General features: G+C 41.0%; 1 protein-coding gene across 15 annotated transcripts in view; it reads left to right on the forward strand.

Moving 5' to 3' along the window:
- LOC126297419 (single-stranded DNA-binding protein 3) overlaps nucleotides 1-24,182 on the forward strand; it is a 325,367-nt gene that overhangs the window by 229,971 nt on the left and 71,214 nt on the right. For 8 of the 15 annotated variants that reach the window (XM_049988210.1, XM_049988212.1, XM_049988214.1 and 5 more), the window contains exons 6-7: nucleotides 7,986-8,072; nucleotides 9,511-9,609. In XM_049988210.1, coding sequence (XP_049844167.1) covers nucleotides 7,986-8,072; nucleotides 9,511-9,609 — 186 coding nt within the window. The remainder of the gene's footprint in view (nucleotides 1-7,985; nucleotides 8,073-9,510; nucleotides 9,610-24,182) is intronic. The other 7 variants (XM_049988215.1, XM_049988217.1, XM_049988220.1 and 4 more) reach the window with 1 other exon arrangement.

A 24,182-nucleotide genomic window follows, 5' to 3' on the forward strand; every position in this document is an offset into this window, starting at 1 on the left:
GAGCGAGATTGCGAGAGTACACAGGTTTGTGTCCCTCCTAATAGTCGTCTGGAGTATTTTCTCTGGTTTTTCGGCAGATAGTGGCAGTTTCGTTTCTGCATTGAGCAGCTAAAGTCAACCCAAACGAATATTGTTCATCACATCTTTCATGCGACGCCCATTCGATAGAGCGTTCCCAAATTAATCTAGTATGATATTTAATAGATGTGCGTTAGCCGGCCGTTGTGGCCGAGAGGTTCTAGGCGCTTCAGTGGGGAACCGAACTGCTGCCACGGCCGCTTGTTCGAATACCGCCTCGGACATGATTGTGTGTGATGTCCTTAGGGTACTTAGGTTTAAGTAGTTTCAAGTCTAGGGGACTGATGACCTCAGGTGTTAAGTCCCATAGTGCTCAGAGCCATTTGAAACATTTGATGTGCGTTGACATCGAGAGTTACCCACGAGTACCAAGTATTCCAACAGCGAGAGTATCGTTCTGACAGAAACCGCCATGCAGCAGGAGCACTGGCTATAGTTCGTGTTTTACTGCCGATGTTAATGCATATCGACGGAACAAATGTTGCATGAAACTAATTCTAGTGTGTTTTGTAGAACGAGGACGGAAAACTTCGCGTTAAAAAAAACAGTTTGTTCGTAACGAGAAACAAACGGACACTTCCCGTCGACACGAGGCGTCGCATGAAAGACGTGATGTGCAGTACGGCTGTGACTCCAGTTACACATCGCAAAAACGAAATTGCAAGGCCAGTCCATTCGCCGAATATCCTCTTGTTTTAGGAGTTGCTCAATCTGCGCAGTTAGATGCGGTCGAGCACCCATGAAAAGACGCAGGTGAGGAAGGAGTACAGTGTCACAGTAACGTTGACCAGTGAGTGTACAGATTTCAAAGATTAGGGTATGAGTATGCCCATGCTGTATGGTGCCTCTCTACAACATACCAACTGGAGCACCAAATCGTTCCTGGGCGTATTACATGTTCCCAGCTCTCGCCATATGAGGGTACGCCCAGCATTGTCGAATATGATCGGTTTGGTGGTCCAGGTGTTTGGGTGTGGGGAGGGATAACTTTGCATGGGCGTAATGTCCTCCAAATATTTGAACACAGCACACTTAACGATCTACGTTATAGTGAAACTGTACTCATTAACCATGTGCGACTCTCCAGAGGTACTTTCGGCCCTGACCATCATTTTCTAGTAAGCAGTGGGGTATTCAAAATTTCTAGTCCTAATTGTGATAAGTTTTATATTGGGCTATTAGCAACTAGGTTGCAGAATTAAGACTCCACATTTGCTGAGCATGTACTGAGTGAGGGCCACGGCTAGCAGCCACGGTCCCAGCACACAATGTTTTCCTTTCTATTCCTCCATTTGCCTCTTTTTATTTATTTTGTTATGATTGTTTATGTGATCTCTATATTATGTTAAAATTGTCAATTCTATCTTTTACTACATTCCTGTATCACTTTCTACCTGTAATACCTCTTGATGTTTAGCTTTTTTACTCTTGTCAAGTACTAATTCAATTACGACTATTAATTTAAATCATCATATAGGCCCTTTGTTCGAGTTTGACGTTAATTTTTCCTGGTTTCCTCACGTTACATTTATATACTGTTCAACTTCTTGCATTTTTAATTGCATTACCACTGGACTGTGGAAGACGACATTCACTGTATGTTCGTGCTTCAGTCTAGGTCAGTACCATCTTTTCCAATGTTGAGTAGAAATATTGTGGTTGCTGCCGGCTGAAAAGTAATGCCATCGAATATTTTATGTGAAAGCCCTTAACGCTTTTAAAATAAAGTAACCTTATTGACATTCAACGTATTTATTCTTCATGTTACCCTGCCGGCGAACACATTCCTCCCAACGTAAGACCAGTTTATTGACACCGTCACTATTGATGGTTTGACTTTGCTGACAGAGCCACAACCCTACCTCTGCTTGCACATCTTCGTCACTGTAAGAGTGAAGTCCTCGAAGGTGTTCTTTAAGCTCTGGAAACAGGTGGAAACCGGATGGGGGGCCAAGTTGGGACTCTATGAAGGATGATCGATGACAGTGGTTCAAATGGTTCTGAGCACTATGGGATTTAACATCTGAGGTCATCAGTCCCCTACAACTTAGAACTACTTAAACCTAACTAACCTAAGGACATCACACACATCCATGCCCGAGGCAGGATTTGAACCTGCGACCGTAGCAGTCGCGTGGTTCCGGACTGAAGCGCCTAGAACCGCTAAACCACCGCGGCCGGCGATCGATGACAGTGAACGCTCGTGTGTGGTCTGACATTGTCATGCTGAAGGAGAGGCTGCTCCATATGTGGAGGAACTGTTTTTTTCTGAGGATCTCGCAGTACCGTGCAGAGTTTAAGGCGGCGCCTTCAAGCATGAATTATCGTGATATACCCCATTTATCTGAGAGCTGAGTCCGTGTTTCCCGAAGATTTTCTCTGATGAGTTCATCAACCCGATTCCGATGATTCTCGTCTATTGCCCTAAGCGGTCGTCCACTCCGAACTCTGTCTCACACGTTTTTAGCCCCACCGTTTCCTTCATTACGAGCACGAACAACCCAGCGTCGCATATTATTGATGTCGATCCAAACCCCATCGTACACTGGTTTCATTCTTCTTTGGATTTCAGTTGGAGGCACGTCGTCAGCGGTTAGAAACTAGACTGCAGCACGCTGTTCCAAACGCAATGACATAGTTACGTGACACAGCCCCCTTGTTACATGCTAATATTCGGACACGTCTATCAGCAGAGGGTTGCAACTTACGTCAGAAAAGCGGGAAAGTCAACCGATTAATATGCATGGATTTTAGTACCACAACCGTTATTCTGAAGAGAAAAAAGAATTCTGAGGCAGTGCTTTGTAGCACACCCTCCTAAATTCTTGGAATAAGATAGTCATTTAAATTCTCATGACGACTTTGTAAGCCGAAAATTGGTAAACTAAATAAATTAATCCTGCCACATGCGTAATGTTGCGCTTTTTCATTTGTTATACACTGAAGCACAAAAGCAACTACTATAGGCATGCGTCTTCAAAACAGAGATATGTAAACAGCCAGAATGCTGCACTGCCGTCGGCAAGGCCTACATAAGACTAAAAGTGTCTTGACGCAGTTGTTGTATCGGTTACTGCTGCTACAATGGCAGGTTATCAAGATTCGAGTTCATACGTGGTGTTGCAGTCGGCGCACGAAAGATGGAACACCGCATCTCCGAAGTTGGGATGACGTGGGGATTTTCCCTTATGACCATTCCACTAGTGTACCGTGAATATCAGGAATCCGTTGAAACATCAAATCTCAGACACTGCTGCGGACGGAAAAATATCCTGCAAGAACTGGACCAACGACGATGAAGAGAAACGTAAAACGTCACAGAAGTGCAACCTTTCCGCAAGTTGCTGCGGATTTCAATACCGGGCCATCAAAAAGTGTCAGCGTGCGAACATTCAACGAAACATCGTCTATATGGGCTTTCGGGGCCGAAGGTCCACTCGTGTACCCTTGATGATTGCACGCCTCGCGTGGGCCCGTCAGCACCGACATTGGACGGTTGATGACTGGAAACACGTTGCCTGGTCGGACGAGTCTCGTTTCAAATGGTTTCGAGAGTATGGACGTGTAAGGGTATGGAGACAACCTCATGAATCCATGGACCCAGCATGTGAGCAGGGGACTGTTAAAGTTGGTGGAGGCTCTGTAATGGTGTGGGGCGTGTGTAGTTGGAGTGCTGTGGGACCTCTGATACGTCTAGATGACTCTGACAGGTGACACGTACGTAAGCATCCTGTCGGATCACCTGCATCGATTCATGTCCATTGTGCATTCTGACGGACTTGGGCAATTCCAGCAGGACAATGCGACACTCCGCACATTCCGAATTGCTACAGAGTGGCTCCAGGAAAACTCTTCGGAGTTTAACCACTTCCGCTGGCCACCAAACTCCCCAGACATGAGCATTATGGAGCAAATCTGGGATTCCTTTGCAACGTGCTGTAAGAAGAGATCTCCGGCCCTCGTATCTTAAGGATTTATGGACAGCTCTGCAGGATTAATGTTGTCTTTTCGCTCCAGCACTACTTCAGACGCTAGTCGAGTCGATGTCACGTCGTGTTGCGGCACTTCCGCGTACTCACGGGGGCACTACACGATATTACGCAGGTGTACCAGTTTCTTTGGCTCTTCAGTGTATATCTTTCCACGTTAATACGACGCTGCAGCTCTTAACGTAAGTTTGCGTTGTCAGGTGTCATAACAGTGTATCGTAACAATTTGATTTGTTTCAGTGGAGAACTATGCTATTCAGTAATTCTGATACGGCCACAATGCAGATCCATCATTTTGGATTAATTTTGCGTGTTTTGTGCAGAAAAATCTCGTAAATTGTTTCGCCGGCTAAGTTTAAACTTAGGGCATTGTAATCCCTTCAGTGGATAATTATTCATATCCCAACGTGCGAAAGACTGATGTGTGTATTGATAAATCGTCAGTACGGATCAGAAAATATCGGCCTTGCGTGACACAACTAGCTCTTCATTCACACGAAGTAATGAGTGCTATCGACAGATGTAAAATTGATTCCCTATTTTTAGATATCCAGAAGGCTGTTGACGTCGTTACTTACAAAAGTCTTCTAATCAAATGGCGTGCCTATGAAGTACCGCTTCAGGTGTGCGACTAAATTCGTGATTTCCTGATAGAAAGGTCACAGAACGTAGTAATCGACGTAAAATCATCTAGTGGAACTTCCCAACGGAAGTGATATGGGCCCTCTGCTGTTCCTAAGTTACATAAACGATTAAGGAGATCTGATCAGCCGTCTTAGATGGTTTGTAAATGATCTGTCATTTACCATCTAGTGAAATCATCAGATCAAAAAGACATGCTATCTTTATTCTGCGAAAAGTGGCAATTGTCTCTCGATAAGGAAAAGTGTCAGGTCATCCACGTGTGTACGAAAAGAAACCCGTTAAATTTCAGTTACCCGATAAATCACACAAAGTTAAAAACTGTCAGTTCGACTAAATACGTAGGAATTAAAATTATAAATAGCTTAAATGTGAACGATCTCATAGATAATGTTGCGGGGAAGGCAAAACAAAGACTAAGTTTTATTGGCAGAACGCTTAGAAGATGCAACAGGTCTAATAAATAAACTGTTCGTCAGTCCTCTGCTCGAGTATTGCTGTTTTGTGTGGTATCCTGTACGGATAGGATTGACGGAGGATATCGAAAAAATTCAAAGAAGGGCGCTCGTTTTGTATTACTGCGAAGTACGTGAGAGAATGTCATGGATATGATTAACGAGTTGGGTTGGCAGTCGTTAAAACAAAGGCGTTTTTCGTTGCGGCGAGATAGTTGAACGAAATTTCTGTCACCAACTTCCCACGGAATGTGAAAATATTTTGCTGTCGACCACCTACATAGCGAGAAATGATCATCATAATAAAATATAAGAGAAATCAGACCTCGTACAAAAAGATTAAAGTGTTGAATTTTCCCACGCGCGATAAGTGTGAAACAGTGGAGAAATAGTCTGAAACTAATTCGAAGAACCATCTGCCAGGCGCTTAAGTGCGAGTTGCAGAGGTAGGTAGAGAGATAGGACAGTGCAGTTTATCAAGTGTCATTTTCTCACTGCTATAGAACACTGAAGAGACGACAGTGCTGGTTAATGTCGATGCTACTACATGAAAATAATCTTCACATACGGAGACGCGCAACAAGGCCTCTTAATTGTAATACTGCAAGAGTGGGAGAAGATAATTCTGCCTTGCGGGATCATTGATATCAGATATCTGTGCAATAAATTACGAGGACGCTCTTTCATAATTCACTCATGGTGTAGGGGGAAGATGAAAGGGAGGAAGACAGGAATTTATCGTCCCGTCGATGAAGAACTCGTAACAGACGAAGGGCAAGTGAGATGAGACAATAGTGTGGAAGGAAACAGGCCGTGTCCAGTAGAAAAGATCTGTTTAAGCGATTTACGGAAACCACAGAAAACCTAAATATGGAAGAGTCCACCAATGAGTGTCCAGCATCCTAATTACTGGCCCACGTTACTTGGTCTGTATGATAGTCTTACAATAATTTGTATGAATGTGAACAGACCGCGCGATAGAGAAGTCTAAAATAAGGCTAAATAGAACCCAAATATTGCCGTAATTAAAATGAGATGCGGAAGGGTACTGGGCATGATGCAGAGGTGGCGTTAACGTAATTTTTTTTAAAACTGTGTGTTGTTCAGTAATGAAAGAAAAGAGTGAACTTGAAACTGCACAATAGTTTTGTTAATTTAGAGTTTAAAATCACCAACGGGAGTTTATCCAACGCCTGTAAAGATTCCTTAAGACGGCGTCCGAGACTCCACAGCTTTGACTGATTAAAATCACATGTTCTTTTCGCGTGTTACAACGATCAGCAAGTAACTTCAGCAAAGAGAAAAACCGAATGGAAACATCAGTCTCCATCTAACATAACCACTACCAGAAAATGCGACAACTTGAAAAATCTTCATGGACTTTCTAACGTTCTTCCTTATGGAAGGCGTGTGTAATGGGAAGATAATAGCACAATATTACTTCAGAACCAATTATTGCTATTTGTAACTTTCTTCTTTAATAACCCAAGAGAATAGTGTTCGTTGTCTATTACAATAATCAGTTGTGATCTGTGTGATTTTATCGCGCGTGTACACAAAACGCAAATTTGTATAAATAAAAACGTAAATATTCGTTTGTTCAGAATTGTGTATCGCAGAAAGTTCTTAACAGATTGCCTTGAAATGACCGATTGCTTTTAAATTTTGACACAACTTTGCGTTCTATTATATACGAAACATCTCAAAATTTGCCTTTCCGATTTACTTAAATTTCTTATACGTTACTGTAAAAAACGTTTACAACCCCCCCCCCCCCCCCCCACACACACACACACACACATACAGATTATATAATAGCGTAACATTGTTAGCAAACAGAAAAGTTGTATTTATGGCTTACTGGTTTATGATTAGAGTACTACTACTACTACTACTACTACTACTACTACTACTACTACTACTACATAATTTGCAGTAACTATAAACAAGGCTCAGCGTCTGTGAGAGGAGGGGGAAGAGGAGATACAGAGACATAGAGGCGGGAGGAGGAGAAGAGAGAGAGCGGGGGGGGGGGATAGGACGTATATTAAATTCCCATACTTAATATAAACATTTGCTTTTTCTTTTCTTTCTTTTCCGTTTAACCGACTGAGTCACAGCAAAGCGTGGCTGGGTACAGCTAGTAGATTAGTAATTAAATAAAAAAATTACATGCGGTCATGGTTGTCGGGATTGAAGCGGGGATCTTCCGATAAACATCTTTCCATTCAACACATCTGTGGCGGTCAACACGTGCCTGTTATATAACTGAAGCATTACTGTAATTTCAGCACAATGGGAAGCTTAGCCCGTTGCAGACGCTGTTGCATCATCTATGCAGACAAGTGTACAGTTGTTTGCCCTCAAACGCAGAGCTAACAATTCATACGGAACTATAGGGCCATCACTTGCTGTGGTCCCATTGGGTGGTCCCTTTCAGACAAGAGAAAGTGCTGTTTGAACTGCGTTTACGTCATGTGCAACCAGTGTTAATCACTCACCGATGGTACATTGTTCTACACCCCCGGCTCTGAATCCACTCAGGCTACCCATTCGGCGCGGACTCTTCCGTAAATGTTAGTGTAGGACATGTATTCTTGAGTGAATTGCAATATTAGTGTGAGAAAGATGATTATTTTATTTAAAACAAACACACACACACACACAGAGAAAGAGAGAGAGAGAGAGAGAGAGAGAGAGAGAGAGAGAGAGAGAGAGAGAGAGAGAGAGAAAAGCGTCTTGCCATGAATAGGTGAAACAATAAATTTGTGTTCACTGTTATCCTGTGTGGTTTCGTTAAAGATAAGTGGTTTTGTTGCAGAACGCGGGCCCCGCGCCGAGTCCGCTGGGGCAGATGCCTCCCAACGACGGGATGCCTGGTGGGCCGATGCCGCCCGGCTTCTTTCCAGTAAGTACTCAGCGAGCGTGCCTCCGTCGCTGTTTGTTGTTGCCTGTGATGCTTGCACGATTGTTCTCCCTTTGTTTGGATGTGACCAGCCCGTCCACACCACCTACTCCTGCATCTGCACACTACCCCTGTCTGTCGCTACAGCCAGCCATACTTACCCACAACCCTTCAGCTGTCGTCTCTCTTGCAGGTTTGGACTCTCACAGGTAACTATTTACATGTTCCAGACTTGCATGTGTGTGCTGCCTGTGTGTGCACGCGTGTCGATGTTACCCTAACGGCTGCGTTCGTTGTGTGATACATTGGTCTAATCAGACTGGAACGGAAGCGCGCCGGGTGAAGAACGACATCGCGTCTGAATGGTAGTGGATAAGAAACTTCGAAAGATGCAGAAACATCGACTGATGCCGAACATTGGCACGATATCTCTAAAACTGGTATGTGATTATCTTCCGGAAGTAAGATATTGTGGCGAAAGCTGGATAATGTAAGCTGTAAAATAAAAGCAAAAGGAAGTTGGAAGACCAGTATTTTTTTAGCGATTATCACACAGATGAAGCTTCGTGGAGGATATCAAATGGAAAACTAGTCATCACTTTGACAAGAGCGTCATCGACCCCGTAATGATAGGTACACACGTTGTCTACAAAGGCGTTGTAACAGTTTGGTGGGAATACCAATAATGGAGTAAATGTTGTAAAATATGGCAGTCGGCAAGCGTCGGACTACAGAGACAAGACTGACGTTCGGCAAGATATATGTTGCTGCGTCGAAACATCCATCTAGCATGACTGAGGCATGTAATTGGTAACTTAAGTAAGCCAACATACATGTTGAACATCCTGTAATGAAGAAGACCATTGATACGTTGTTTGAAAAACCACACGTGTAACTGGGCCAGCTCCGTAGTACGGCAGTGCTGAGTGGATAGTTGAAAGTCATAAAAATGTTTGTCCTACGACATGTTAAATTGCTTGGTAAATTTGTAATACTGTAACAAAGCTTAATATTCGCGAAAACACTTGAAGATCTTGAACTTCGATCTGCAAAACATTGCCGCGTTCGGTGTAGTGTGACTTCACTACATCGAAACGAGAACATATGAGGACGAGTCCGTAAAACATTTGGAAACGTCAGCTGTGTGGAGCAGGAACAACAGCAGCAGCAGCAGTAGCTCGAAAACGAATACCAACATAAACTAACGAAGTTCGTAGTAACTGCGAAAGGCCAAATGTATGGAGCACTTGATGGCCCGAAACAGTGCGTGAGCACATGTTGCCCAGTCCGTTAACCTGCGAAAGGCCAAATTTGTGGAGCAGCGATAGCTCGAAACTGTGCGCGTATGGCTAGCTTAATTTCGCTCCTCCTGTAGGCTTGATCCTTCCTACGCCTATCGGTGGAGTGTGCGTTTGTGTTGACTGTTGACGCTTTGTTCCAGAACTCGACCATGAGGCCATCACCGCCGACGCATCCGTCTTCACAGCCGTCCCCTCACCCCCAGCCCCCACCCCCGCATAGTCAAATGATGTCCGGCCAGGTGAGTGTACGTCCCCGCTTCGCATGCTGCACCCCACCTAATGCCTTTCCCGCCTGCCGCATGCTGGCTGGTGTGGTCTCTTGGGTTTGTTCTGGGTATTGCCTTCAATGTTGCCTGCATGATTTGTGTGCTATTTATACCCCACTCTGCCCCTCCTAACACTACGACGACGTCGGCAGATGGCAGCAAGTGATTCATCCGAGAAGTAATTTGAGCGTTGCCCGCTAGGTGGCAGCGTTGGTGGGCGGCGGCGTGGCGGGATTTCAAGACGACATTGGCAGACGGCGTGGACGCTTCGACTGCACGACAGCACCGCTGCACTAACTGGTTTCTTTTTCTGTTTGATTTTCTTTTTATCTTCACAGCACTGTTAATACCACGGAGTGCAGTCACGTCGACATCATAAAGACTTCAGAAGGTTTTTTTTTCCTTTTAAAGGCGCTTATGTGTGTACTGCACATAAGAAAGTTTGCTTCAAGCAATTACATGAGTTCACGTATGCTATATGCGAACGAAGTAGTATGTTGGAGCTTCTATTTCATTTTGTTGTTAACAACATGAAGAGGTTGTTTTGAGTTGCAGCTAATAATGCTATAGTTTAATCGGTGATGATCAGTTCAAAATTTGAGATATAATAACGTAAACTTGGTAGCAGTTTTTGAGGAAATAATCACATACACAAATACAGATACAGAGGGGGGGGGGGGGGGGAGAGAGAGACTGTATTAATATTGTCTTTATCTTAATTCTAATATTTCCAAAGACAGAGGTTCTAAGTTGTTAGCGTTGTTATCCCATTTCGTCACTCCTTCTTCTGTTATTGAAAGTTACCGGCACAGACTGTGCTACTTACCGGCATAGACTGTGCTACTGTTGGAGATGCCGAAAATTAGCTGCAGTAAATAACGGATTATTGAGCATTCGTTGTTATCGTAGTAACCGTTTACCAGTACTGGGCAGTTACCGAAATGACAGCCAAAACTGTGCGCCTCCGATTCACCCTGCTTGCAATTACTGTCATACCATTAAAAAATTTCAAATGGCTCTGAACACTGTGGGACTTAACATCTGAGGTCATCAGTCCCAGAACTACTTAAACTTAACTACCCTAAGGACATCACATACATCCATGCCCGAGGCAGGATTCGAACCTGCGACCGTAGCAGTCTCGCGGTTCCGGACTGAAGCGTCTACAACCGCACGGCCATCGCGGCCGGCCATATCATTAAAAAGACTGCATTCTAATTTCACTTCGTCTGTCTGAATCAAGTTCATTTACACGGAGACAACTGTGAGCCATTCATTCGTGGGTCGTTAATTCTTATCAACTTGGAATTTCCCGTTAACTCTGAGAGGCTAAAGTACTGAGTTTCTCCATTTATACCAGCTACGATGTTGCTTTTATTTTTAAATATTTCTCTGGGGACTCAATTTTTCATCATTAGTTTACTAATGAATGATTTTTGTGGCAGAATACTGCGCTTCATCACAGTCGCTGCAGTTATCTTGTATAGTATGGCCTTTGAATTTTGCGTAATAATATTATGCCCCGCTTTCCTAATACGTAATAAGTTTTACATGGGATCCAAGAGACTGTCTGCCGAGACAAGAATACGTTATTATGACTACTTAAATATTCACACTGATCTACCATTTTTTTCATTGCCTTCCCAATGTGTAATAACTTTGTTAGTAGTAACACTCTTTAGTATGACTCTAGAAGGAAAGTGGTTGGTAGGGGGGGGGGGGGGGGGGAGGGAGAGGAGCTAGCGAAGTTGGCACTGAAGTTACGCACGTAAGAAGACTATAGTTTGCTGGGTTGCCATATGAGATTCTCATTCTTACTTGCCACAGATTGTTGCTTCAGAAACATTTTGTTGGCGGAGAACTCCAGACCTGTTACTAGTCAGTGCACGACAGTAACGATTCAGCAATCAATAATGTGAAAAGGAGTCGTTCTAACATGAACGTATATTAACACTTTAGCAGCTTGGCAGTAGTGGCAGGGATAGCAAATAATGAAATTTTACTTACTGTGCGTATACAGTACAACAAGGAGACTACATGATAAAGTTGTAAGAGATGTGGTGGTATACGGGATAATAAATTATGTGCACAGAGCTATCCATTCCTGGCAGCAACGACGTCTCCAACCAAGTCCGGAATAGTGTAACTGAATATGCTGGTCACATTCGGGTACGTCATTCCACGCTGCTCCAGCTCTGTGCTAGAGTTAATCAATCACAGTGGCTGGAAATGATGGCGTGACAGTCTCTCTGCAATCCGTGGCCAGATGTTTTCAGTGGGTGAGAGATACGGAGATCGTGCCATCAATGGCAGCACTCGAACAGCCTCTTTGAGTTGGGTCAGATGTGATTTATGTCACTTTGTTGAAAGATAACTGCACCTCCAACACATGTCAGAGACGTGATAGTGTTGTGTACCCAGTGGCATCCCAGACCCCCACAGCAGGTGCTGGGACAGTATGACGATGAGGAATGCAATTGGCAATGTTCTTTCTCCTCTGAGACTTTCTAGATGGATGCATCCATTGTGATGCTGTATACAGAACTGGGACTCGTTAAAAAAGGTAATGATGTGCAACTCCTCTGTGGAATGTCATTGGACTCACTACTGTCTGCGTGACACTCGTCTGTTGCATCAAGGGAAGCCACAACAATGGTCACTGTGATGGACAGTCCGTGGTTCTGATTGCATTGTATGTGTTAACAGTTTCTGTGCTGCATAAAAGCCTATTTCTTGACTCAAGGTATATGACATGATTATTCTACCCTGCACAGGCAGAGGAACAATGTAGGCCTGATTTCTGGTTAGTCGGATCATTTGTGGTGTAAGTGCGTGATTTATCATTCCCCCCCCCCCCCCCCCCCCCCCCCAACCTCGTTTCCTCCTACAGTTTCATTCGTGTCACTATTCCCTATGAATGATGATAGACTGTATATGAATCTTGCACTTGGGTAGCCCTGGTGTCCCAAGGGGTCACTACTAATTGTGATAAGTACCATATAAAATCTTAAAGCTGTGTTGCCTTTGCCATCCCTCTTAGCTGGCGCCTCAAGCTGCAGCTTGTCTCTTGGGCCTTAAACCTGCCTTGTACGGTGTTATTAACTATGGCCCTCCTGAACCCAGGAAGTCCACGTACGAAGGATAGCAGGATGATCTGGCCCAACGTGGGCAGCAATATTGTGGGATGATAAACCGAAGTCTTGGCAGGCTAAGAAATTACCGCAGCCAAATTTTGACGGATATTGGCAGAAGTTTATCCTTCTCACAAGGGCATAACACGATCATCTTACAAAAAGACAACATTCAAATCCGATTTCAGAATGAGAAACCCACATTGTGAGATGTCGTTAATAGATAATATTGCTGGTGTTACTCCTACCTACTTCATGCAGTTGCTTTGAAATGCTAAGTACTTAAACATCCAAGCATTTTGTACACTTCATGTCTATTTATTGCTTGTTGCATACTGTTCCCATGATGGTGCAATTTTAATGACCAGCTGTGCACACAAGATACTTACTCTCACAGTATTAAATGGAAGACCCTGTTGTCAGGTGGTAAAATTGTGCATTTTCTGTAACTTAGTACATCATTTCATTGTTGTACTAGCTGAGAATGCAGCGTTGCTCTGGTATGTATTTATTTCTGTCTTCTATTAGTTCATCTCCTCCCCCCTCTCTCTGTCCATCTCCTATACACCCCTCTCTCTGTCCATTACAAACTCCCCCAGTGGGTGTCTATCTCTTCCAGACCCCTTCTATCTTCATGTTATCAGGCTTACCACAATGGGAAGCTAGTGTTTCTTACCACTACAGTGTTTCTTTACAGGTCATAATTAATGTGTGTACCAAATTTGGTTGATATCATTCCAGGGGTTTAGGATGAGCTTTCTACCTGTGACTTTGCCCACATAAGCACATGTCAAATATATTATTACCAAAGTAAGCTGGTCCTGGCAGATGTGGATATTACCAAACTGACAGTTTAACAAGTAATGGTTGCAAAATGCTAACACACATTCTTTACAGAAAAATGGAAAAATTGATAGAAGCTGACCTCAGGGAAGACCAGTTTGGATTCTGTGGAAACGTAAGAATAGACGAGGCAGTACTGACCCTTTGAACTTCTAGAAAACTTTTGATAATGTTGACTGGAATACTCTTTTTGAAGTTCTGTAGGTAGCAGGAATAAAATACAGGGAGTCAGACTGTTTACAACTGTACAGAAACCAGATGGTAAAGTTTTTTTACATAGTACTATGCGGATAGGGATTGTGCTTGTTGTGAATGGTCACAAGGGGAACTGGCTGCTATCTGTAACAGCCAGGAAGCTGCATTGGCTATGGTTGATGGGATTCTGACTACTGCTCAAAACTGTGGTGAGATTGGGGTGTCAGTGACAAGCCTATGACAATTTTGTTGCTGTTGGAATCCACTGGTGATATGGCTGTAAGTGTGTCTTCAGATATGCAACATCTTTTTCACTCCAGAGTGCTTGGAGGACAGTGGGGGTTCGCGTGTCACTGGATGAAAGGCCAAAGAGGAACAGGCCATACAGTTAGCTCCTTACTCCTAAGTAACAGGTACGCGGTGCTACCCAGTGTTAGTAATGTTCTGAGGTGGCACAGGGTGCCTCTTGTGTTGGGCCAGCTGCTGATTTCCCTGTTAAGTCCAGACAAGTGCAGAGGGGTATGCTAATCACTGGGAGCTCCATTGTTAAGTGGGTAATGGAACCCCTTAGGGAAACACAGCAGTGAAGAGTGCCAGCATGCAACTGTTAAATTTGCCGGGAGGCAGATGGAGGGGTCTCATTCGAGACATGGATGAGTCTCTGCTGTCAGCTATCGAATACACTGGGTGCAACTAGCTGCGAATAATGGCACATATCATACTGAATGATGTCTGCCACTTGAGTTATAAGGTAATCTTAGTTTCCTTTCAGTGGATGGCTGATATGGTGGAAGCAACTAGCATCACATTCAGGGTGCAAGCTAAGCTCATCATTTGTAGCATCATACCCAGGGTTGTGTGGTTTTGAAACAGTGTGGAAGCTCTAAACCAGAGACTTAGACGATTCTGTGATGGTATTGGATGCAAATTTCTTTACCTCCTCTATTGGGTGCAGAATTGTAAGATTCCCCTTAATAGGTATGACAAGAACAACATGCGGGAAGTGGCTGCTAGGGTAGTGGAGTACATGTGGTGTGCACATGTTTTCTTTAGAACCCCCTTGGAAGCAGATATGAAATGCCTGCCAAATTCGAAGATAACTGAGGCACAGTGTTCTCAGAGAATGCTTTTCCTTACAGATGAGTTATTGGAAAGGTTATTACGATACTAGTAAAATGCAGGAGCAGCCAAGGAAAGGTCACATCATTAGTATTGCTTATTAAAGATTGTAGTACTCGGATACAATTAAGAACAGAAAGTTAGTCAAAAGCTGGAAGTGAATAGCAATGAAACTCTTGAGTTCAGACTGGAATATCTATCGTCAGTGTAGGTTAGTCACGAATGGTGACAGCATATCGATTGCAGTAAAAAACTCAATAATATCTAGAGTCGGTATTGCGGATTCAGAATGTGAATTAATCTGAATGAAGTGAAACATCGAAGGTCAGTCAAAAATCGTTGGCGAATTATTTTACAGACAATCTTAGTCAGAAGCTGAGTCAAAAGCTGTAGTGGTAGACCAGTTCAGAGAGAACTTGTAGAATACAGTTAATAACTTTCATGATCATGCCATTGTAGTAGGCGGTGACTTCAACTTGCCGGGTTTAGACTACGAGTCATACTACCAAAACTGGTACCTGAGATGGGATTCATGACATTATTCTGAATGTCTTGCCTGAAAATTACTTGGAACAGAGAATTGGAGAACAAACTCTTGAAGGTAATGACTTAGACCACCGAGCAATAAATAGACCTTAACTTATTGAATCAGTTAACACAGAGAAAAAGGTATCAGTGTTCATAAGGATTTGATAATAACTATGTCTACAGGCTGGACAATGAATATTAAGAAGATATTGTTGCTTAGCAAGAGTGACAGGATACAAAATGCAGAGTGTATTAGTAGTAAGCATCAAATATTCAGTGCTGAAGATAAAGTTGAGCACAAATGGAAAAGAATTCAAAAGCTTCATTTAACATGAGTTATAAAAGAATGTTGTGAGTGAGGTCTAAAGAAATGAGAAAGACATGCAGGGCTTAGTAGCTGTATTAAAAAACTGCTACATAAACAAAGAGTTTCATCACAGATTCAGGATAAGTCCAAACCTAGCTGACAAACAGAAGCTGAACGAAGAGAAAATGAGTGTAAGGAGAGCGATTAGAGAAGCATTCAGTGACTTTGAAAATAAAATTTTGTCAACAGATGGTCCGAAATCATCTATTCCATTACTTAGTGACCATAATGGTGCCAAAACAGAAGACTTAGATAAAAGGTCAAAGTGCTGATTTTGGTCTTATGAATCTGTTTCATTGTGGAAGATCATAGTATTATAGTACAGTCCCTCCTTTCAATCATCATACGAATGTAAAAATGGCAGATATTGAGATAACTGGTCATGTAATAGAAAAGCATTTACAGGCGTTTTGTGGCGAAGAGGCATCAGACCCAGCTGAGATACCTATAAGATTCTACAAATATTCTGTGAAAGAATTTGTCCCCTCCTGTCAGCAGTTTGTCATAGTTCACTGGAGCAACAAAGGGTACTTAGCGACCGGAAAACAGTGCAGCTCATTTCCTTTTTCAAGAGAGGTCATAGGACAGATAGATATGATTGTAGGCATATGTCATTGACATCAGTCTGTTGCAGAATATTGGAACATTTTTTGCTGCCCAAGAATGAAGACATTTCTGAACAACAAAAATCTCATCTATGAAAGGCCACATTGATTCCAAACACAGAGATGTGTTCCACTGTAAGATCCATTACACTGTAGACAATGTTATTCAGGTTGATGATGTGTTCCTAGACTTTGGGAAGGCATTTGAAACCATCTTACACTGCCGTTTAGTGAGAAAAATATGACCTTTCTGAGTAACAGACCAGATTTGCAACTGATAAGACTTCCTTGCAGATAGAAATCAACACATTGCTCTTAACAGAAAAAATCATCAGATGTAAAAGATAATTTCTGGAGTACTCCAAGGGAGTGTGATAGGGCTGTTAACTTTAACAATGTTATGTAAACGATCAGAAAGCATCAGAAGCTCTTAATAGATTGAGGTTGGCTATAAGAAAGTAACAATGACAGAAGACAGTATCACTTTACACAATGACCTACAGAGGATTGATGAATGATGCAGGCTGTAGCATTGACCATGAACATCAGTAAATGTAACATATTGCACATACAGAGGAAAATAAACCCACTACACTAATGATGGAAAATTGCTGGAAACAGTATCTACCATAAAGTATCTAGAAATAAGTATCCAGAGTGACCTTCAGTGGAAAACAGTAGCAAAGGAAGAATTTTAAGGAAATGAAACCCATCCTCAAAAGAAGTGGCTTACAGGGTGCTTGTTCTACAGATTCTGGAGAATTGTTGATTGATCTCTACCCTAACCAGGCAGGACTATCTATAGAGAGAGAGAGAGAGAGAGAGAGAGAGAGAGAGAGAGAGACCCAATGAAGAGTCACAGGATAGTTTGGTTGGCACGAGAATGGGGGCAGAGACACTCAACAAACTCCAGTGGCTGATGCTACAAGAGTGTCATTGTACATCACTGTTATTGATATTTTGTAGGAGCCCTTTCCTGAAAGAGTTGGACAATATGTTACTTCCTCCCGCATATATCTCATTACATGAGGATGACAAGAAGAATTGAGAAATTAGTTCATACAGAGGCTTAGCAACAATCATTCTGCAAGTGCCATCCACGAATGATTCGTGTCACCATTTGGGACGCCAAGCTAAGAGGGATGCCAGGGGTGCCCAAGTGCAAGACTTGTGTACTGTGTGTATCACAGTCAGCAGTGAAAACTTATATGGGCGAAAATGTAAGAGGGAGAAAGAGAGTGGGAGGGATAGCACCAAATGTTAAGTCACTGGTGTGGTAAGTGTTCTCAAACCAGTCCTGTAATCATTGGTGTTCTACCACGCCCAGGATTTAACATGTGTGCAATATGATGATCTATTGCATTACTTACTGCAGCATAAATAACCTTAAAATTGTATATACAAGTAGTGGTCTTCTTGTTAGTATTAATATATCAGCATCATGTTTGCTGTCATATTTGTAGAATAAGTACAAAATAATGATGCATTTTCATTGGATCTTTGTGTCGGCCACACTAGCGGACACTAGAGTGGTGGCTGCAGGAGAAAGTGTAGAAAGCAATCCATCCACTTTTACTGCACAGTTCCCTCATGCGACTGAAGATGTTTTTTCGTTGCATGTATGTGGTCACAAAAGTCGCCAAATATGGCACACAAACTTTGAAACCATGAAATAAAATATGGCACTTCTCGGTCTGTGTTTCAACAGTCTTCACGGTACAGATAACTACCAATTATTAGTCCATCAAAAAATAACTTATTTGTCAAAATAAGTGTGGCCCATCTGTAGCTACAATGGAAGACAGTAATCTGTATAAAGAAAGCAACTAATAGTTTCTCACTCTTACCTGTCCTTATGATCTGATGTGAACCTTCAGACTTCACGCTACTTTGTCTGCTTGCACATCAGTTTAACTCCCTATATCTTAAAGTAGCTCCTCAGCTGGCTTCAGGAGGCTAGGAGGAATGTTTCTGTATTACTCCACAAAATGAGTTCAGTGTAGTAAACAAACTAGAGATAACACTTGCAACCTGTGGGACATGTATGCAATTTTTGCCAAAATGGTTATTGACATGTCAGTCATTAACCGATGAGCTGGAAAACCATGTTTTGTTGGGTATTAGCAAGTCTTCCACTTAAACATAGTATTTGTGCTGTGAGAAAACATTTGATTTGTGTATCTAGCAAACTGGATGATAGATAATGAAATGCAGCTACTTTTAATGAATGAGTTAACAGATTAGTGTTCCATCAATGGTGCTGTTATTAGAAATGATAGTTCCATTAACACGTTTTGAATAAACTAGGTAGCTCTAGACTCTACTGGAGATGAACCTAACACATTGGTCCTTCTATCACAATAGCATACCAAAATATCAAGGTGTATTCTGATTTGTTAAAAAAGTTGCATGGAGAAATTTTGTGTCATTGATTTTAATTGAAATCATGGAATAAAACATTGTACCAGTAGTTCAATAAATGAAGTCGGTTCAGTTAGAAAGATGCGTAATTTACTGAAAAGCCTTAATGTGCATTTTCAAATTCATGGTTGCACAATGGAAGCAAATTTTTAAAGTAAGCCATGGCCCATTGATTATTTGTGATTAAAGTGCGGATGATAGGAAGTGAAATAAAAAATCTTACTTGTAGCTGTATGACTTACTTCATAGCTTTTTAATTAATAAAATAAAAATTTTTGCAGCACCTGCATTTTTCACATTTTGCACATTGTTCTCAGTATCAAGTACTGCTCATATATCACCTATTGTTGCTAAGTTGAAAGGTAGAAACACTTGCATTTCTTCAATAAAATGCTTATGATTTGAAATGAAAAATATAATAAGTTATATATATATATAACTTATTATATTTTTCATTTCAAATCATAAGCATTTTATTGAAGAAATATATATATATTGAAGAAATATATATATATATATATATATATATATGTGTGTGTGTGTGTGTGTGTGTGTGTGTGTGTGTGTGTGTGTGTGTGTGTGTGTGTGTGTGTGTGTGTGTGTGTGTGTGTGTGTGGGGGGGGGGGGGGGGGGGGGGGGGGTGGTAGTTAACTCGGGCTTGAAATTGAAGGATTAGACTCTACGATTCACTGACTTTGGAAATCCAGAGATTATGAATTTGTTCACAACTAACGAAAATTATTTAATATATCCTTTATTACAACAACTAGTTCATCATTTGCATAATCTGAAGTTTAAAGAAAAAAATTACCATTATCGTATTTAGGAAGTTTTCATTGTCAGTGTGAGTATGTAAGAAAATTATGTAATTGAATCAAGTTAAAAAATAAATAAAATGATTGATTCTTCAGGTTAAAAAATACAGTGAATGGTAATTATTGTATTTACCATTTTAAAATAGCAGTATTATCAATGTGCAGAAAAGGTATTAAAGATTGAAAGAACAAATAAATGAATGCAGCTAATTTTTCGTAGGTGGGAGGGACTGCTACAGCAGACAAATAGGATACTGATACTTTGTAGTAACATGCTCACCTTTCATAAATAGGAATCAATTTTTAAATGTTATGAGTCCATACTACATTATGACAGTTTCAAAACCAGCTTCTTAGAACATACGCAATGAGATTACTATCAGATACACTTTTTACTATGTAAAGTGTGCTAATTGTGAGCTAAATGTTTTGTCAATTTAATCTGAGTATTTTTCAAGCTGTAAATGAACAATACTAAACATTCTCCCTAAAAATTAATTATTGAACACTGCACATATAAATAATGATCACTCTTCACACTTCAGGAATGAATGCAATTATTAAGGGTCCACAATATGAACATTGATTTATTAGGCACAGGTTTTTGAGTTTTGCGACCATTGTGTTCAAGAATGCTTCTTAAAATTTATTTATGAGCGACTGAGCCATATGTATTGGCAGTATTTAAGATGAAGAACCGAAATGTTTCTAGCATTTAGTGGTGCAAATGCTGTGATGACATTAGTTACCACTTAATACTGGTTGCCAGATGTGGCATCTAACCCAGATACCTAATTTTTCATGCAGCTGATTACCAAAAGTGTTATCCAAGTAAACCAGACAAACTTGAAGCCTTAACTAGTCTCTCATCTTTCTGTATCTTCCAAACTTTAGAGGTTCTCCACATAAGCTACTGAAGTATAGCCTGCATAAGAAAGGGTTTAGCTCATTGTTTCACTTAAGCACTGTCAGGGGCACCATTGAAGTTAATGTGGCTATGAAACACATTTCACTGAATGATATGATGAAGAGAATCAAGCTACAACTTAAGCTTACCTACCTCTGCTAAATCAGTGTGAATTGTAAATGGGTGTGGTACTACATATTTTTGTGTTGTCCTCTATTTTAGTGGAGAGTTCCTCATAATTTCCATTTACCATTCTTGCCTTTAGAGAGGAAAAAAACAGAAGTCTGGCAACACCCGACTTTCATGTATTTCTGGGAATAAACATTCTCATCTTGTTACTGTTCGCAGTCCATGAAACTGAGGAAAATTACAGCAACTGTTCGAAGTTTATTGAAGAACAGGGATCCCATGCTGAGCGATGGGAAAGGAACAACTACCCACCTATATGTAGAAATAGTTGAAGGAGGGTCCATGGCACACAGGCTGTATCAGAAATACTTTGACTAACTTTGGGGACAGAGTACTCACACTAAAAGAAAGAAAAACTCACATAAGCCTTAATTTTTGAGATATTTATGAAGAAAATTGTACAAAGTTAAATCAATACCATATAGCAAATATTCAAAATGTCCACTGCTTGCTTGCTTGCACTTGTGCAGGCAATCATCAGATCATGGACTGTCACACCAGGTGAAACATAAGTGTCTGATCACGTTAAATTGTTTTGCAGGTTTCTCTGACAATGTTATGGAAATTTTTCTTAGGGATGTCTGCTGCTTAAACAACTGTATTAGGTGACCCCAAAAATAATTGTTGATAGGATTGAGGTTGAGAGAACAGGCAGGCTATGAACATGATCCTTCCCTGTGTGGCTATCAATAAATGATGGTAGATGTCATTCATTGCATCATGAACAATGTGACTGAAACATGATGTAGTCACTTGTACATAATCCAGAGGATTTTTCGTATTTTCTTCAGCAGATTCAATGGTAAGTCTGACAGGCTGTTCTGAGAAAAGTCATTGTAGACACCTTCAGAATGTCCTTGGAGGAAATGTGGATCTACCGGGTAGTGAACTACAGTCTCTGTCCATAGAAAAATCTTAAAACTGGTAGTGATGTGTAGTTGCAGTGCATGTAGATGATGTTTTCATCAACACATTGAAGATACAAGCTTCAAGCTTAGTAAGCAGAGACATATCTGTGACCTGAGGCCACAAGAAACAATCAATAGATGAGATCTCCCATCTCACTTAAATGATTCACAAACATTTATAAATTATTTGCACACTTCAACATGCAATAACATGAGATAACTGTCAGGTGGTGCAGACAGATTCTGCCCGGGAGTAGGGGGGGTTAGAAGTGGTGGTGGTGACAGGAATGGCATCTGACAACCCTTCTACCTGTAAAATTGCCAGATATGCAGATACAGGTTTAAATCCAGGAAAAATTTCTGAAAATGGATTGAGAAACTAAATGATAGCCTATGACCCAGAGGTCTGGGGAATGGTTGCTGAACAGTCCAAGGATTTTCATATTACTTACAACACCTTTCACCTCTGACAATTTCAGTTACTCTGACAAATCTTGAGTTTCACCAAAGTTCTGACTCCTCCTTAAATTGTAATCACATTGTAACTACCTAGATGAGTCAGTTAACAGGTGGATGGAAGGCAAGGTAATACTACTTCCATGTCTTGTCAAGCACTGCGTTGTTTAAACCAGCTGTTGGATTGACAGCTTTACCTAAGACACAGATCTCCATTAGACCTATATAGTTATAGCCAAGACCATAATCCCAGCCACCACCTCCCTCTAATACACCAGTTGTCACTGGACACTGATCAAATTTTACTCACCATTGTATATAAAACCAATGTTTGTGAAAATCATATACAATACACGAAACAGAACAAAATCAAATGATTGCTGTGGCTCAGGGATCTAAATGGCTTATTGAAAACAAAATGGGTGAATAACACCTGCTACTGCAACATAAAAACCAAAACAATGCAGACATGATATGTAAATGTAATCATGCATCAAAAAATATGCCAGTGGTTTGTACTGTATTGTATACTAGATCCAGAGATATTTGTTTACCCCCAAATACTGTGGAATGCATGTGTGTGTTGAAACAATGTTTCGGAGAAGTGTTTAGCATTTCTAACTTGGGAAGTTTTATTTAAACATTTGTCATTAATAATGAGGAAAAAGATACAAATATGGGTATTTGCTTATGATTTCCTTTTTTTCTTGGGTTAGTGAAATATATCTGTCCTCAAACTTCCCAAAAGTGTTTCTTTTAATGCCCTCTATGTTCTGAATAATTTTATGGTATTAAAAATATCCTCTAAATAAACTGGAAAAAACAGGTGATTGCTTTTTTAGTGTATTTTTCAGCATGAGCAACCTGCTGAATGTGCAGTAACCACATTTACCATCTGTATGACAAACAAAAGATAAAATACTCAAATGAAAGACAAAATTTTGCACATGCTTGTGATAGTTGCTAAAAGCATGGCTGTAGTTATGGTGACCTTTAAACCGGAAAAATGCTGTTACCTGATTTATAGGAATAGTCTTAGGATATGGAGCACCATTTGAAACCAGCAAATGGAATAAGCCTGTTATGGAGGTTGTTTATAACTTTCCTCATATTTCATTTATTTCAGAAAGGTACATTCTTCGTTACTAACAGCTGCTTACTGAATACACAACCAGTGATGACGAAGTTTTGTGGGTGTTTCATGTTTGGGAAATTGTGCCTGGATTTTAAACTGTAAACCATACATCAATGGACTATTGTTTTTCAGGAGACATTTGTTTTTCTGTTGCTACTGTGTGTTAGAAGCTGTAGTTTGGTATTTGTGGTGGAGGTTAATGACTGTTGAAGAGTAGTTTTGTGCATTGCTGAAGTAGCGCATTTGGTATATGTATAATTAGACATTGGTACGCTTAGTTTCATTTATTTGTTGTAATAGTGAAGGCAGTCTTTATCTGCTGCTGGGATCACTGCAAATGTCAGTATCAACTGTGAACTTATTTATTGTCATTAACAGTGCTTCTTGTTTTTCAGTTTGAGTTTGGCTCAGTATTAATACAGCTGAATTGCAGATGTAAGTTGCAACCATTAGGATCAATGCAAAATGGTGTAAATGAATTAAGGGCTTTGATTACGGGGTGTTTATGGGTATTTGCAGATGTGAATTGATAATACAGATGTACTATGTCTAGTCTGCCATTTACACTTTTCTACTGGATACAGTCATTTACAGTTTAAGCTATGTCTATGTTGCATTTATTTGTATGTTATTCAAATTATTGTTGGATAAGTTGTACATTCAATGTTTTGTGCATCCCTTGATTTTTCTCGCAGGCATGCAACAGCAAACAAAGATTGACTATGTGATGTGGAATCTAATAGCATGAACAGGACAGTTATGCCAGTTCCAGCTCTGGCATACTGTACATTGTATGGATTGGATATTTCTCAGTGATTTTACCAATGATTTATGTTCATAGGCATTTAGGTAAATAGGTGATGTGGGACTCCCCTTTTTGCTGGATGGTAACCTCAAAGTACTCGTCGAGGTGTGTGTGTGTGTGTG

This window comes from Schistocerca gregaria, chromosome X (assembly GCF_023897955.1).
Source record: "Schistocerca gregaria isolate iqSchGreg1 chromosome X, iqSchGreg1.2, whole genome shotgun sequence".
Classification (NCBI taxonomy): Eukaryota; Metazoa; Arthropoda; class Insecta; order Orthoptera; family Acrididae; genus Schistocerca; species Schistocerca gregaria.